Source organism: Lithobates pipiens, unplaced genomic scaffold (assembly GCF_037356315.1).
Source record: "Lithobates pipiens isolate NorthernLeopardFrog02 unplaced genomic scaffold, aLitPip1_a1.2 Scaffold_23, whole genome shotgun sequence".
NCBI lineage: Eukaryota > Metazoa > Chordata > Amphibia > Anura > Ranidae > Lithobates > Lithobates pipiens.
This window is the reverse complement of record NW_027507785.1, coordinates 112,864,828-112,882,007: the sequence shown is the minus strand read 5'-3', so window position 1 is coordinate 112,882,007 and position 17,180 is coordinate 112,864,828. Positions and strand designations below refer to the sequence as shown.

Below are 17,180 nucleotides of genomic sequence, written 5' to 3'. Positions count from 1 at the left end.
CTGCTGCCCCTGCGTCTCTCAATCTAATTTCTACTGTACAGAAGGTTACAAGAGGCTGACAGCAAGTCAGATTCAGGTAGGTAAATGATGTGCAAAAAGCTGTATTTTTTTTTTACTGTACACATAATTGCATTCAATGGTGTTTTATATCTGCCTACAGATCAACATTGAAAGACAAAAAAGAAAAAAAAGAAAGAAGAGGCAGCCATTGGCAACTTCTCATTCTGCAAATGCTAGTGGTCTGGTTGTGACACGAGTCTCTAGTTTTTAATAAATTACACCACTGACCCATAACAAGTACGCACATAAGGAGCTGCATACTTGTTCCAGGTCAGTAGCTTGTATTGAAGCTAGCCACATAGTAGTTGACAATGAGCATTTTCAGGAGATGATGAACAATCATTTCTCTTAGAAATAAATTAGTTTAAATAATTATTACCACTTATATATCCATGTAAGATCTGTAGATCGATGGTTTACCTTCATAATCTGCTTTCTTTGTGGCCTCCAGATTTCGCCACTCTGTTCCTACCAAACGACTGAGTTCGCCAAAAGAGTAGTCTGGGTGCTGAGCTTTAATTACAGCCCTCATTTCACTACTAAAAAGGATGTAACCACTCATGTTAATCTTCCTCTTCCCTCCTTCTTTCTTGGTGCTGTTCTTGCCAGACTTTGGCGTCGACTATAGAAGGGATGTAAAGGTTAAATAATTCTTTTTCAGAAGAAGTTAGGGTCAATCTTTGTTTGGACATGATAGATTACAGTTATTGGAACCCAGTGGAAAAGAAAAAAACATTGTTCTGGTGGCTGCTGTACACACCAGCAGTCTTACACTATCCATTGTTAGAGAGTGGACAGCTTTGGTATGGTTCTATGTTAGATGAGATCTAGGCAATGAAACATACAAGGAAAATAAAAAGCTAGGAAGACACTCAGCAGATACGCAAGCACAGCCACGTCAAAGCAGCAATACCACGCCATCCACCCTCCCCACCCCAGAAAGAAGAGATAACTATCCCACTAAGTACGGAAAAAAACACTAGATACGGAAAAATAACAGCATCCCTGAACTTGGCTCTTCAAAATTTACCTTTCCGTTGTCTACTACTGGTTTGGGCAATTTGCTGTCCACTGTCTCCCCCGGGTCGCCATCTTGCTTTTGTCTGTCACTGGGTTTTTCAGTGGGCTCTGCTACGTTCCCCTTTTGCGTCAATGAGGCAGGGGAGGGCAGCCTGACCTCTGCCGTCAGGTCGTCGGTGCATCGGGGGGAGCTTGAAAGCGCGGCGACGGCGGCGGCCTGATTTAGTGTTTTAAAACACCAATTGCAAAGGATTAACAAAAAAATAAAATAAAAAAACAAAACTTTCTGGTTCAACGTTGTCTTGCATTTGGTAAATTTAAAAAAAACCTCTTAGTTCAGACAGGAATGTCATGAGCTATGAGACAGCATATATACGTGGTATTGCTGCTTTACTTTATTCTGTCCAAGCGGCAAAGCCTCCATATATTGAAGTTTATTCTACATTAAACATGGTGCCTTATATATAAGGCTATTAGATGAGCAGAAAGCATGCTGCATCACACAGAAAATGGAAAAGCCTTTATGCTTTCTAACAGCTATTTGTGCCTATGTTAGAAGAAAGAATGATTATATTTTAGGCATAGCGTTTCTTCATTCTGATCAAATATGAAATCATCAATCAAACCTAGCCTTTGCAAAAACAGAACAAACACGTCTCGAGCATACCTAACATGACTGACTGGACCTAAAATGTTTTTCTGTATTAAACTTTCCGAAATGTATGCTTGAATCTGCCATTAGAGAGATAGATCGAACTATTGAGTGTATGAAATAGAACCCATCAGGAAAGCACTACAAATAAACTTTTAAAAGGTTCATGCTCTCAAGCTGCCATCTTTGCTTTACTATTTACAGGGTCATAGGTGGTATAGGAAACACTTCTCACTGCCCAATCAGCTTACAGCTGTCAATTCTGAAGTCCAGCACTTAAAATTAAAAACACTGATTCTAGTGGTTGCTATAGCAACAAGAAAATGCGAAAGCCAACATACTTTTATAATGCCAGGACCACAATGAGTATGTATCAAGCATACAGATAGTGAGTTTCTTGTCAGTGGCAGACTAAAGGGGATTTTTTTTAAAAGCAGCAAATGTGCCTTGTATCAAACATTCACTTGTGATAGGTCATTTAAAACACATGCACCTGGAAGATTCACCTGCAGTGATAATTGGGTGAATTTAAGATTCACTACTTTATGAATACGGCCCTATTTTCACAACGTACTTCGTATATCTGTTACTGGTCCATAGCAATTTAGTGTGTTCAAGCTTTTGTAATGGCATTTCAAACTTGGGGTGTGTAAATTTGATGACCTTCATAAAAGCTCTACAAAAAGTGGTAACATGTAGAAGGTCTATTTATAAAAAAATTAAATAAAAAAACTACGAATGTCACAAGCCTTTGCACATCCAGCATGAATAACATTGTACATATTGTATGTTATACGTTTCAGTTTTTTAAAAGTTTGTTTCATTGAGTTCTGAAATGCTACAAATAAGAACACACATGTTCTATAAATTGTAGCAGTCAAGATATTTTACAACAGGATTGTATGATCAGTACCAAAGCATGCTTAAAAGACATGAAAGATGTGCAACTGGTGCAGGGTATGTACAACATAACATAATTTAAGCATGCATTTGTACATGCATCCTTCCACAATACTGCAATGTTACAATACAGTCATTTGCCATCGGCACTTTCATCAGTGTCAATTATTTTGCCATCTACCACAACACACCCAATAGGAGAACAAGAGGGAGTGGATCAGGTAAATAATAGAGGCCTTCGTCATTGTGGCTGATGTTGTTACCCATCTCATGTTTTTTGGGTAGCCCCAGCAATGTATGTCAGCTTATAAAGTATTTAATATGTTTATTTCCTATGATCGTCACCTCCATCTAGTAATTGAGGTTCCCTGATTGAAGAATTTCATGAAAATAAAACATGATGGTCACTAAATGGGGCTGATGATCATAGGAAATAAACATATTAGACACAATATGGCAATTCGTCATGTTGGCTGTGCAATTATGTGTGACATTCATACAGCTATTTTTTTTTTTTTTTTTTTTTTTATAAATGGACCCCTAAAGTTTGATCAGTATACTGAAATTATGTACCTTTTTTCAGAAATTCTGTGGTAACAGTTTCTGAATGTTAAGCAGGATACATATTACTTATAGTGGTGGGGATGGACAATACCCTTAACTTAAAGATAGTCTATTGTTTGACGTATACACTGGCCTCACAATAATATTCTGAGAGATTTGAGAGATGTACACAGAAGTGCAAGTGGCCTTCCTCCTCTCTCTCTATCCCCCACTTACTTTACTTTTGTTTTCAGAAATGAGGGCCAGACTCTAAGGGGCGGGGTCTAGTAAGAAGATCACATTAAAACAACATATATATATAATATTATATATATATATATATATATATAATTATATAATTATAATGGTGGTTTATAAAGAGTCTGAGTAAAGTAGGACGTGTTGTATTCCTGTCTTGCCAAGGCTTGATTTTTAAAGAGAAGATCAAATCAAGTGCGCAGCAGAGATCAAGGATGTCAAATCTGCTTCCTCCATGTCTACCAGGAGGAGTGAAACAGAGGAATGGGAAGAAGCACCAATGCCCACATACACGAAGTCTTAACACGACTTGTTACATATTCTAACTCTTTCGTATGACTACAGCTGTGACCAATATGAAAGGTATCTAGGCAAAATAGTGTTAGATTTTTCTATCTGGATTTTAAAGACAGAAAGGAAGGCTTACACTCCTTACATCCATTAGAGAATATGAGATATGCCATAAACCTATTCAAGGTAGGCTTCCCCCAAACTGCTGAAAGGGTACTTTTGTTTTTTAAATTTTTAAAGAGAATTGTAGTGTGGTACTGTATTACCCAATAAATAAAACAAGTTATAAAATTATAGCAGATTTTTTTTTTGTTAAATAAAACCAAAAAGGGCCAGGCATTTAGTTTGGCCTAGCAGCAAATACATGTTTGGGGAGGGGGGGGGGGGAAGGTCCTGGAAATAAAGAAGCACATAGCAAGTGGAAGTTGGTATTATAAATGGGCATTTTAATAAAGAATCACTGTGCTATATCTGCTGTTGGTCCCATAGCCCAGTACTTCTTTTTGGTCACACTGGTTATAAACAGCATTGATGCATCTTGCCAACCTACAGTGGGGCAAAAAAGTATTTAGTCAGCCACCAATTGTGCAAGTTCTCCCACTTAAAAAGATGTGAGAGGCCTGTAATTGTCATCATAGGTATACCTCAACTATGAGAGACAAAATGTGGAAACAAATCCAGACAATCACATTGTCTGATTTTTGAAAGAATTTATTTGCAAATTATGGTGGAAAATAACTATTTGGTCACCTACAAACAAGCAAGATTTCTGGGTCTCACAGACCTGTATCTTCTTCTTTAAGAGGCTCCTCTGTCCTCCACTCATTACCTGTATTAATGTCACCTGTATAAAAGACACCTGTCCACAACCTCAAACAGTCACACTCCAAACTCCACTATGGTGAAGACCAAAGAGCTGTCGAAGGACACCAGAAACAAAATTGTAGACCTGCACCAGGCTGGGAAGACTGAATCTGCAATAGGCAAGCAGCTGGGTGTGAAGAAATCAACTGTGGGAGCAATAATTAGAAAATGGAAGACATACAAGACCACTGATAATCTCCCTCGATCTGGGGCTCCACGCAAGATCTCACCCCGTGGGGTCAAAATGATCACAAGAACAGTGAGCAAAAATCTCAGAACCACACGGGGGGGGGGGGGGGTGGTGTCTAGTGAATGACCTGCAGAGAGCTGGGACCAACGTAACAAAGGCTACCATCAGTAATACACTACACCGCCAGGGACTCAGATCCTGCAGTGCCAGATGTGTCCCCCTGCTTAAGCCAGTACATGTCCGAGCCCATCTGAGGTTTGCTAGAGAGCATTTGGATGATCCAGAAGAGGGTTGGGAGAATGTCATATGGTCAGATGAAACCAAAGTAGAACTATTTGGTAGAAACACAACTAGTCGTGTTTGGAGGAGACAGAATGCGGAGTTGCAACCAAAGAACACCATACCTACTGTGAAGCATGGGGGTGGCAACATCATGCTTTGGGGCTGTTTCTCTGCAAAGGGAACAGGATGACTGTTTCATGTATATGAAAGAATGAATGGGGCCATGTATCGTGAGATTGAGTGCAAACCTCCTCCCATCAGCAAGGGCATTGAAGATGCAAAGTGGCTGGGTCTTTCAGCATGACAATGATCCCAAACTCACCCCCCGGGCAACGAAGGAGTGACTTTGTAAGAAGCATTTCAAGGTCCTGGACTGGCCTAGCCAGTCTCCAGATCTCAACCCCATAGAAAACCTTTGGAGGGAGTTGAAAGTCAGTGTTGCCCAGCGACAGCCCCAAAACATCACTGCTCTAGAGGAGATCTGCATGGAGGAATGGGCCAACATACCAGCAACAGTGTGTGACAACCTTGTGAAGACTTACAGAAAATGTTTGACCTCTGTCAAACAACAAACACTTTGTCTGCCAACAAAGGATAGATTGTAAGCTCTAACGAGCAGATTCCCCCTGTATTGAATTGTATTGTAAAGTCTACCCTAATGTTGTAAAGCGCTGCGTAAACTGGCGGCGCTATATAAATCCTGTATAATAATAATAAAAAATAATATAACAAAGAAATTGAGATGAACTTTTGCTATTGAGAAAATACTTATTTTCCACCATAATTTGCAAATAAATTCTTTCAAAAATCAGACAATGTGATTGTCGGAATTTGTTTCCACATTTTGTCTCTCATAGTTGAGGTATACCTATGATGTCAATTACAGGCCTCTCTCATCTTTTTAATTGGAAGAACTTGCACAATTGGTGGCTGACAGAATACTTTTTTGCCCCACTGTATTCCATAGTTAAGATCTTATACTTTGTCCATTTTCAGCGAGAGAGCAGCAGACAAAACACAATCAATTACCTGCACAATGAGTACACAGGGGGCACAAAACATAGAACCATATCACTTCCTTTTAAAAAATGTAAAGTCCACTTTTAGACCCTGGAGGACAAACATATGTTAAACCTAGGCTAAAAATTATTACATTCTGGACATTACTTCAAAGGATCTAACTAAAGCTCTATACATTTATCAGCAAAGGATTCCCCTAATATTGCTTTTTGTTACCTGTGGGGGAGTGTACGGCATGATATCTAATTCACCAGACATGGGTGTTTGGAGTTGTGGGAGAGATGGGGCCTCCAAGATTTCACCCTCCTCCTCTCCCATATCTTCAATCTCTTCATCACCTCCCTCCAACTCAGCAAACTTCGCCTCTAACTCCTGGATCTTTTTTTCCAGGAGGGGAGATGGTTCTTTCTGAGGAACAATAGGTTTTCTACAAAAAAAGAAATTACTAATCAAAAACATATTTTTGCTATTTTGAAACTAATGGTAGTTTCACTTTGTCAAACAGGTTAGAAACAATTGTAAATATGACATTAAGCCCTTGTTCACATTGAAGCGACTTGTTGTGAAATTTGACAGATCAAATCACATGACAAGTCACATCCTATTGCCGGCTAGTGCGCTGTTCAAGCCGCTGCAATGCCTACTTTGCTGTGCCGTGTCAATTTGAAAAAGAAGTACATGCACTACTTTTTGCAATTTTTGGGTGCAACTTGAATAGACATCTGTGCAGGAAGCCGCACAGATGATCTATAAGTCGCTGACATGCGGCTATGAAATTGTGTTAAGATGAAGTTGCACGATTTCAAAGCCGCATTCAATGTGAACGGGGGCTAAATGCTGATTCACAATAGTGCATTTTCTGATGTAACTTGAGTCACACAGAATTGCATGAGAAATAAAACATGTCCAAGTTCAGAGGAACTTACCAGAAGTCGAGAACCTACAGGGGAATGCTCCCCAAACCACAACCAATATCCCCATCCATAGTTTCTATACTCTGCAATTGTGGGCACTACAGTGATGTTCCTACTTGAAATGTATATTTTCAAATTAACGTTTGTACCTATAATGTCAGAATTGTAATTGAAAATGTTCATAAAAAAAATAAGAAAAAAAAATGTGGCGGTTTCTTTGTAAATCTCGGAGAGATCACAATATATATCCCCCTCACTGCCTTTATCTGCTTTTCTCTCCAGAAGGATGGCGCCATTTTTTCCAGCAATTACCATCTACTTTTCGGGCTGAGTTGCCAGCTCAAGAATAACCTAATCATGCAAGTCCTTAGCCCTTGTACACACGGTCGGACATTCCGACGGAAAATGTCCAATCGGACCGTGTTGTCGGATAATCCGACTGTGTGTGGGCTCCATCGGACTGTTTCCGTCGGAATATCCGACAGACAACGTTTTAGAGCTGGGCTATAAAACTTTCCGACAACATGATCCGATCGGACTTTGTCCGATTGTGTGTAGTGAATTCCGATTGGACAAAGTGCCACGCATGCTCAGATCAAATTCCTAGACCAAAGCTATTGGCTACTAGCCTGAACGTAGTCCCGTCGTAACAAAATAACGTCGTCACGTTCTGCACGATCACATTTTCCGACAACTTTGTCCGACCGTGTGTATGCAACACCAGGTTTGGACAAAATAAGGCGAGTGCAGTTCTTGGCTATATTCCCAAACATGTGATGGAGATCACCTGCCTCTCAGCCTGTGACTTGCTACAAATTACAATGTTGCAATTTGAATACTTCTTCTTTCTACATGTAGCAGAATTATAAAATCTCGGTCTCTAAGTCCCTGACTGCAGCTGAAAGTAACGCTTTTCTAAAACATGATGCTGCTGTATATTCCGACAGGTCAGGAATTTATTTATCCAGCGTTACTTTTTGGTCCACATTAAAGGAAACTTTTACAAAGAAAATACATAGGCTGGCCTTTGTCCATTTCTCTTTTCAAAATACATCATGTCTGGCTGTTTTGTTGATCGAGCTGTATCTTACACTCAAGAATTAAAGGAGCTCCCCTAAACCCATTTGTGCTATATAGCATTGATTCATGTTTCAATTATAAAAAAACAAAATGAGGACAGGTTACATTTCTAACGTATTTTATATAAATGTAAAGTAAAATATAAAAACCACCAGTTAACCAAAAAAAAAAAAAAAAAAAAAAGTATAAAAGTATATTAAACCACTACAGTTCCCCTTGAAAGGGTTTACAAGGGCTAAGACCATCAATTCTGCTTTTTATTTAATGCCTTAGGCTGGGTTCACACCGCTGCGGGGGGAGAACCGGATGTGATTCGCACAGCAAATCACATCCGATCTCCGTAGCGCTGCGAGTTCAGCCATACAGATAGTATGGCTGAACTCGCAGCGGTCCCGCAGCAAACTCGCACGGGACCCTTTTTTGGGTCCGCAACGGAATCGGATCGCATGGGGGTTCACACCATGCGATCCGATTCCTGTGCGAGTCGGCAGATCGCACTGCGATATGCCGACGGATCTGGGGGTGTCATTAACATAACATTGACACCCCCAGCCGTCCGCATAGGGCAGTGTGAACTGCCGGCGGGAGGTATGCGATGCGGGAAAACGCCGCGGATTCGCGGCGTTCCCGCATCGCAGCAATGTGAACCTAGCCTCAAGTAGAATTTCTTTGCAATTAACACAAGCACCAACTTATCTTCAAGTTTGTTGCTTTAACCACTTACATTTCGGGCACTTTTATCCCCTTCCTGCCCATCTCCAGTGAGGGTTTTTATTTTTTGCTAATGTAGCGGGTGACATTTTGGACAAAGTGTCATTCATGTGTAAATTTAGTTTTTGCCTCAGAACAGTAGTGGGCTTCTGAGGGTTAATTATGTAGGTTAACTTTGACATCGGTTTGGCTGGGCTGTGTTAGAAGTTCTGCCTGGTCATGTGTACAGTGAGGTGTACCTGACAGGCCACAACCAGGCCTGGTTGGACGTTTTGTGTATCAGCTTCCCCGGAACCAATCAGTGGGCGTGCCGGGCCCCGCTGAGGAGGGGTACTTAAGATGTTGAAGTCACGTGTTCAGTAGGAGTTCGTCAGGCCCGAGCGGTCTGTTCTTGTTTCCTGGACAGGGGGAGCCGCCTGAGGGGTCACGGGGTGTTCGACATCCCGCAACATGCTTCTGTTGGTTATCCCCAATAGGCCCATCTGGTCTGGGGTAGGGATCCGTCTGTTCCCGAGTCTCGGAACCAGCTGGTCCGAGGCGCAGTAACTGAGGGAGGATTCAAGGTGTCTGGGTGTGCTCTCGGCTTGGAGGGGCACCACAGCTCCTGAAAGTGACTGGGGGAGGACTCTTCAGAGGAGGGCCAACAAGCTGGCATCCTGAGAAGTGCCTGGTTGCTGAGTTGGGAAGGACATTGACGAATCCACGTTTTTTCCAGTACTATCAAGGAGACAGAAAACGTTCCAGGTTCCTATTCACTTTCAGTTACAACTTGTTCAAGGTCAGAGATTTTACAAGTTTCGAATCAAAGTGCTGATTGCCATAATCTCTGGCTAGAGATTTGTTCAGCCTTGAAGCACCCAGCTGCGCGTGGCTACACTCTGGGTGGTATTAGAGACTTTGTTATGTCTGCAGTTCAAGGTGCCCGAGTTCTTTACCCTTGCCCTCTGTTCCCATACGAGACTGCGTTGTTGGATGTTACTCTTGCAAAATAAAACCTTTCAAAAGGACTTTATTGGTGTCAGCATCCAAGTTGTTGGGTATCAACCCTGAGAACCCCTAGATGTGGAAGAACCAGCCAAGCCCAATAAGTTAAGGCCGCCCTACAAAGGGTTATGGCTGCTACACTAAATAAACAAAAAATGACTGAAAAAATGTTTTTCTTTGTTTCTGTTATAAAATTTTGCAAATAAATTGTTCTTCATAAATTTAGCCCAAAATGTGTTCTGCTACATTTCTTTGCTGAAAAACCCAAATCAGTGTATATTATTTAGTCTGTAGGAAAGTTATAGATTCCACAAACTATGGTATATATCTGAAAATTGATAATGTACTGTCAGAATCTCATTTCTTGAGGCCCTAAAATTCCAGGACAGTACAAATACCCCCAAAATGATCACTTTTTGAAAAGTAGACAGTTAAGGGTATTTAGTGAGAGACATTGCGGGTTTTCTGAGTTGTCATTTGTTATGTTTTTTGGAAAAAATATTCACAATTTTTATTTTTTATTTTTTTTACATACTGTCACCAGGGCAGCAAGGCATCATCATATAACTAGCAGAGTGGTGATCAGGGACACTGATGTGACAGTACGGGGGAAAAAATAAGCGTTATATTTTTTTTACGATATATTATTATTATTTTTTTTTAAACACACTGTGACCAGAGCAATATAGTAACATTATATTACTATAGTAACATTGTACTGCTCTGTGGAAGTGATCAGAATTTTTTTTTACACATTGTTTGCTTAAAGTGGAAGTAAACCCATCGATTTAATAGTTTCAAAAAACAGTTACATTCCCGGCATGCCAGAAATGCTAACTGTCACATTGGTTGAGCTCTCAACCAAACTGTCAAACCATCCAATGGTTGGTGTCATAACTGATCACATGTGCAGCATCATGACAGTTGAAGATTAAATAGAGGCCAAGATGGCAGCTTCCTTGGCTGAAAATGATAGAAGGGTTTACTTCCACTTTAAAGCAGTGAATTACATTGCTATAAGCAAGCATATTACTGAACGAAACTGAATCAGTTTGTTTTGTTGTGATTAGCTGCGATTGGTCAAAGCTAACTACATGTTACAGATGGACTGTGGTTCTCCCTGTCTGTACATGTGATCAAATTAACCAATCACAGCTAGCAACACAATGGATGGCATGAAAGGAAGCCATCCATTAGGTATAACTGTCATGTGACCTGCTGTGATAGGTCACATGGTACCTGCAGCGAGCCAGTACTCATCAGTCATTAGCTGTGTCCTGCGGACATAGCCGGTGATAGATCGTGCTGCTGCATCGCCCTTCAATTGGCGCTTCCTGACAGGACATATGATGTCCAGTCAAGATGGGAGAGCCACTGCCTGGCCATCAATCTGCTATTGGCTGGGCGGGAACTGTTTAAAGCGTAGATCCATGATTTTTGTAACCACACCTGCAAATCAGGTGGTCAGAATTTTTTTGGACTTCAATAGAGCCATGTTTTCTTCATGTTAGTGACTCAAAGTATTAAGACAGAAATGGCAACTAACATTTCCAGAAGATTAGCAGTGGCAGCCTCCATATTTCTGTGAGCACAGGAAGCTTAAAGTAGAAGTCCATGCTAAAACTAAAATCCCTGCATCTATAGACACCCAGGATCTAACACTAACCTATCTAGCCCTATAAAGAAAAAAGGAGTATACATACCTCTGTAAAGCTTTCGCCGCTGGAGATCAGGTCAGATCGCCTTCAAAAAAGGTATGTATACTAATTTTTTCTTTATAGGGCTAGATAGGTTAGTGTTAGATCATGGGTGTCTATAGATGCAGGTATTTTATTTTTAGCATGGACTTCTACTTTAACACCATAAAAGAGTATATGCAGAAAAAAATTACTAATGACAGTGTATAATGAACACTTTGGTACATTTTACTTTACCTGAAATAATAAATTTCATCATCCACGACTTTTGCAGACAATGAAAATCTTTTCAGTCCCTTAAACCTCTTCATTTGCTTGTCACTCTCATTATACCGACTTTCGCAAAGCAATACGTCATTTTCAGGGATCTCAGTTGGACGACAAGACAGAAAATCCTTGAATGATAACACTCCACACTTTCCTGCAAGACAAACCACCAGTGGTACAGAGTTTAGCCAAACTATCTCATATCACATGATATCAAAGAACAAAAGGCCAACATCATTAAATAAACAATTTCCTAGTGGAGCAACAGTGTTACAGCTTCTACTATAAGACACTAGTTCTGACTAAAGTTTTTGGGGAAAATAATTTTAAAATTAATTAAAACTAATAACTTTTAGTTCTTAAGGCTTCTGTCCTAAACTGGTTTTGGAAATATTATATTAGACCGCAAATTACAGTAAAATGCAGATAATGAGCTGGTATTTTTGGGGCTTTAAATGCCACTCCCACCCACCTCATTTAAAGTCCCAAATCCCCCCTTTTCTATGATATAAGGAATGGAGATGTGTTCCCGCTTTTTTCACTCAAAGTCACAAATTTTTCCTCTTTCGTAAAGTAAAATGCAGATGTTGAGTTGCCTTTGGTACACTATTCCAAAATCTAAAGCTCAACTCTGGTCATTTATATTAGCTTTGCATAAAAAGGGGAAAACTTAAAATACATGTCAGGTTCTTAGGTCTGTGGGTACATTCTTCCCTACTTCCTGTATAAAAGAAATAAGATTTTTTTTTGTACTAACCATAAAATCTTTTTCTTGAAGTCTGAGGGCCTGGTGCTCCAAATCAGGATAGATAATGGCTAATGGGAAAATGCTACCTTAAAGCAGAGCTCCACCCAAAAGGGGAAGATCCACTTTAAGTTCTCTGTTCCCTCCTCCCACCTTTACAAAATAGCACTTTTGACAGGTACCCACTCCCACTAGGCGATCCGAGCGGAAGTTCTCCTCTCCCATGCAGTCTTCTGGGACACCTCACAGGTCCCAGAAGACTGCAGGACCATTCACAATGTGCCACTAAAAGATCCCTAAGGGGAAGTACAAACAGACATCATATGTCTAATAAAAACAAAACATTAATTAACTGCTGGAGGAGCTTAAAGAAAAACGAAGCCTCTCCCCCAAAACTCTTCTGCGCCACCATCTTTAAACTACAGTAATATCTTTCAAGTATCTGGACCTGGCAGAATTGGGCATCGCTAATGCACATGTGTGAGGGTATTTCGGCCCAATGTTTCCAGCTTCTGATCACTATACTGCCCAGCAGTGTTTGTGCGTATGTGGTTGCTAATAGACAGGGAAACTTGGGAGCGAGCATGCACGGGTTCCTCCATTGAAAGCAACTTTTCGTGGGGGCACCTGCTGAAGAGGAGGGGCCTGCAGCGTCGGTGAGGGACCTCCGAAGGAGAGGATCAGGTAAGTAATGACACGTTTCTGATTTTCATAAAAAAAAAAAAAAAAAACACAACACACAAAGGTTTAATAACACTTTAAGCAACAGGAAGTGATGTTGACATTAAGTAGGGGGAGGTCACAAAGGACTAGAACTCAGCCATATGCTGAAGACAAAGAGAGGAGGACTCCGAGAAGCAAGGAGTTTTGTAAGAGATTCTGGTAAGAAGGAAGATGGAGCTACCATAAAGAAAGACTGAAAATACGAACTTTACCTGGGGACGACACTAAATCTACAATCAAAATTAAGTAAATTTTAGCATATCCTTATCACATGCGTTGTCAATGCTCAGTTTCCATGAGAGATTGAAAGCTTGTGCATATTACATGCACATTTTGTGATATTTTATGTTGTATATTGTTTTCCTAAAATTGTAAGTAGCTTGTATGTATAGTAGGGATCGACCGATAGTTTTTTTTTATATCAATATATATTTTTTGCCGATATTTTATACATTTAAAAAAAACAAAAAAAAAAACAATTTGACACTGTAATTTTACTTTTTTTTTATCACTGTTACTGTTCGCTGGAATGTAATCATGCCTTGTGACAGTAATAGGCATGAGGGGTACTCTTTATGGAAAGATCGACGGGGTCTATAAGACCCCAAATGCCTCCACTGTACTTCAAAGTATTCAAAACATCAAGATCAAGATACTATTTTTTTAAAACTGGCGCCTTTAAGATGCCAGTAATCCGAGAAGTGATGTCATGACATCGCTTCTGGATTACTAGATCCGAACAAAGCATTGGCATTGGTTGTTATTACAATAGATTCAACCGTCCGGTCTAAAACTCCTTGAAGCAATATCGGTCAGTTTTTTGATATTAATATATTAATACTTCTAAAAAAAAGTGAATATGGGACTTTAGATGAAAGGAAGGCATCATAGTATACACAGTAAAACATAATATAAGTTGGTATGGTCCAATGAAACATAATACTGATAACAAGTACAAGATGTATAACAGGGGGGAGCATCTAATAGCTTGACGTGTTTTGTGGCTGTAGTGCCACTCTTCAGGAACAGATGCAGTATAGATGTCTATATAAATTGTTAAAATTAGTTATTAAACTGGGTAAATACATAGGAAAAATATAGAGGAATGAGTCCCCCACTTATACTTACAAACCAAATATGAGTCTGGGCATGGGGAGTTGAGGGTCGGCCGGGGGGATCATCAGCCCCAGGAGCTGGGGCAACGATCCCCACAACACCGATGGAATGACCACTAAAGGAATATACATCATAGACAAAAACAAGAGAGGAAGAAATGTAAGGAGGAGACTCAAGAGGACTGCAGCTTGGGCACAGAAAGAAGATCCATTCCCGATGATCAGGTCCCAGAAAAGGCTTTTGAACTTTCATAATCCTCTCGAGGGGGGAATCTGCAGCAGGGTAGCAGTTTGTTCTGCTTGCTGACTGCCCAGTGGACAGATACAATTTTCGAAGCTTCCAAGATTCCCAGCACCAGATTAGCATTGGTTGAATGCTGCAGAAGATTTCCCCTAAACTTTCCTCAATGGGGATGGTAGAAAAAAAAACAGTCAGTGTTATGAATGGGGTCTGGAACTGTTAGAGGGCACAGAAGAGTCAGGTCCCTGCTAAGGAAGGGAGCCATAGGGACTGATACCTTATGACTTGTAGTCAAGTCCCTCAGGAGAGAAAGAGGGCTGGGGGAGGCACGCACCACAACGGGTGCAACCACTTGTGAGGGAAAATGACTCCTAAAGTCAACATCCTAGGGATAGGCTCCTACTAGAGTAAGCACAGTAAAAGCAAAAGTCACAAGGTTCAGGGAACCCAAACAAAACTTAGGAAGGTGAGAAAGAGCAACAGCTCTGGCTGATGGGTCTAGAGTATGTTTGCGTTTGCTACCTCATCCCTTTAAAAGTGAACACATATTAATTACACAGGTTTTGAAACTAATTTAATACAGATAAGCACATAAGTGAGATTAATTGCCACCTTAATTAGCCATTAGGTGGAAACCACAGGGATAAGCCTGAGCATTCAAACTACTTGGAGGTAAACTACCAAAGTCTCCTTCATATAGAAGGCCAAGCAGAGAGGTTAGAAAGCCTCTGGCTTTTATATATTAAGGAACAACAACTATGGGAACCTTGGAGTACATGGTACAAAAATTATACTTCCACAATTTAGATAATGCTGATTCTTTAATCATATAGAAGAAAGAACTCCTGTGCATTTTAATATTTTTTTTTGGATGGCTTTAAAATCAATTTCATAACAAAGTGACAAATGTATCACATGTTTGTTTATCTGAATTGAGCTGCGGAGTAAGAATAGATCTTTATTTTCCTTCATAAAAGATAACTACTGTGTTTGAATTTCCTTTAGGATGTTGGACTAGGTACTCCAAGACACAGATAGATCCCTGTGAGTGGTGTCTTGGGGTCCAGAAGTGGCCATTATCCATATCGCTATTTATAAATCTTACAATAATTATATTACGGACTTTATTATACAAATTCTAAGAGACTTACTCTTGTTCGAGTCCCTTTATGACTATGAATATTAGATACTTGGGAATACTACTTTATTCTTTATTGTGGATTATTTGTTTATATGCTATATTGTGCTGAGAAAACCCTGTCACTACATTATACTGTGTTATGTTACTTTTATTACTATATATTTTTTTTTTTTGTTTTGTAACCCTTGTTGTAACTAACTCTGCTAAAAATCTCAATAAAAACATTTGAAAAGAGAAAGCCTCTGGCTTTGAGATCTGCAGCTTTAGTGGAAGGTAGGCTCCCTCTGTCTATAAGGTACTACTGCAGTAGTAGAAGACAGATGGAGTTCCTCCACCTCATCAACAGATCCCAAGTCTAGATGCTTGTAAGACACCAGATCGGCTTAAGCACAGAACACCAGACATTTGTTACAAATGCTCCAGGACATGGGGTTTGCACATATTGTATGTGTTTGTTCCTAATGGAGGATTTAATCCATAATGACAGTATTCAAAAAAGAAAAAAGTCAATGCTATCAGAGGATGGAGAGTCATTGATTTTAGATAATTTAAACTAACACTTAAGTAGCTGTTTCCAGTCCTCATAGAGCATCGCTTTAAATACCATGTGCAGTGAGTAGATGTTTGCAGCTGTAAGATCTCTAAAAGTCTCTAGGCATAAAACAGCAGTGGGTCAGTTCCCTGTGTCCTAAAAAAAACAAAATGTCATTCCACATGAAAAACAACTAGGCCATTAGTGAGGCAAGGACTTGTGTATTCATAAACCCAAGCAGGGACGCAGAGAACTGGAGGTGCCCAAGTCACTGAAGGAGGGCAGTGGAACAAGACTGGATGATCCACAAGGTGCTTCAGGTGAAACAGCAGATGGTGTTTCCTCAAGCCTGAATGGTGGTAGTAAGAGCATGGAACATGCCCACAACACACTTCTGCAAGGGATGATGTCAGTGTTCCATTCCTCAGCCTTGACGGTTACTGCAGTAAAATAGAGGTGGCAATTTTCAAATGATGTTCAATGGTACTAACTGCGAAGTAGCTTCAGACACTCCAGACGGACCTTATGCACTAGACAGGTCCTCGGTAACTGGGTCACACCAGAGGCTGTGTATGGTTGTAGACCTGGAAAGCACTCTGCAGCTAACTAGCAGAGTACTCATGGGTCTGAAAAATTTCACAATGCTGAGCTCAGTGCTTAAAGGGCACATTCCAGGCTAGCCCTGTAATTCTCTTTCCAGTAGGGCCTGGATATGTCCTCCAAAGCTGTTGCTAAGGATGCACTGTTCTGGAAAGCTCCTGTGCGGAGCCTAGCTTAGATAATGTTTTTGAATCTTGATTTAAATAATCTAGGTTCTTAAGTTATTGATTTACAAGAAACTTAATTGTAGTTTTTAAGTATTCATTTCCCTGTATGTTTTATATATATATATATATATATATATATATATATATATAGCTTCATTATTTGGTGAAACTGGTTTAAACTCA

General features: G+C 40.1%; 1 protein-coding gene across 13 annotated transcripts in view; it reads right to left on the bottom strand.

The window, feature by feature from the left end:
- PBRM1 (polybromo 1) overlaps positions 1 to 17,180 on the bottom strand; it is a 156,545-nt gene that overhangs the window by 24,672 nt on the left and 114,693 nt on the right. For 7 of the 13 annotated variants that reach the window (XM_077452205.1, XM_077452210.1, XM_077452209.1 and 4 more), the window contains exons 23-26: positions 11,704 to 11,887; positions 6,297 to 6,507; positions 1,091 to 1,297; positions 481 to 682 (exon numbers count right to left, since the gene is read on the bottom strand). In XM_077452205.1, coding sequence (XP_077308331.1) covers positions 481 to 682; positions 1,091 to 1,297; positions 6,297 to 6,507; positions 11,704 to 11,887 — 804 coding nt within the window. The remainder of the gene's footprint in view (positions 1 to 480; positions 683 to 1,090; positions 1,298 to 6,296; positions 6,508 to 11,703; positions 11,888 to 17,180) is intronic. The other 6 variants (XM_077452212.1, XM_077452214.1, XM_077452216.1 and 3 more) reach the window with 1 other exon arrangement.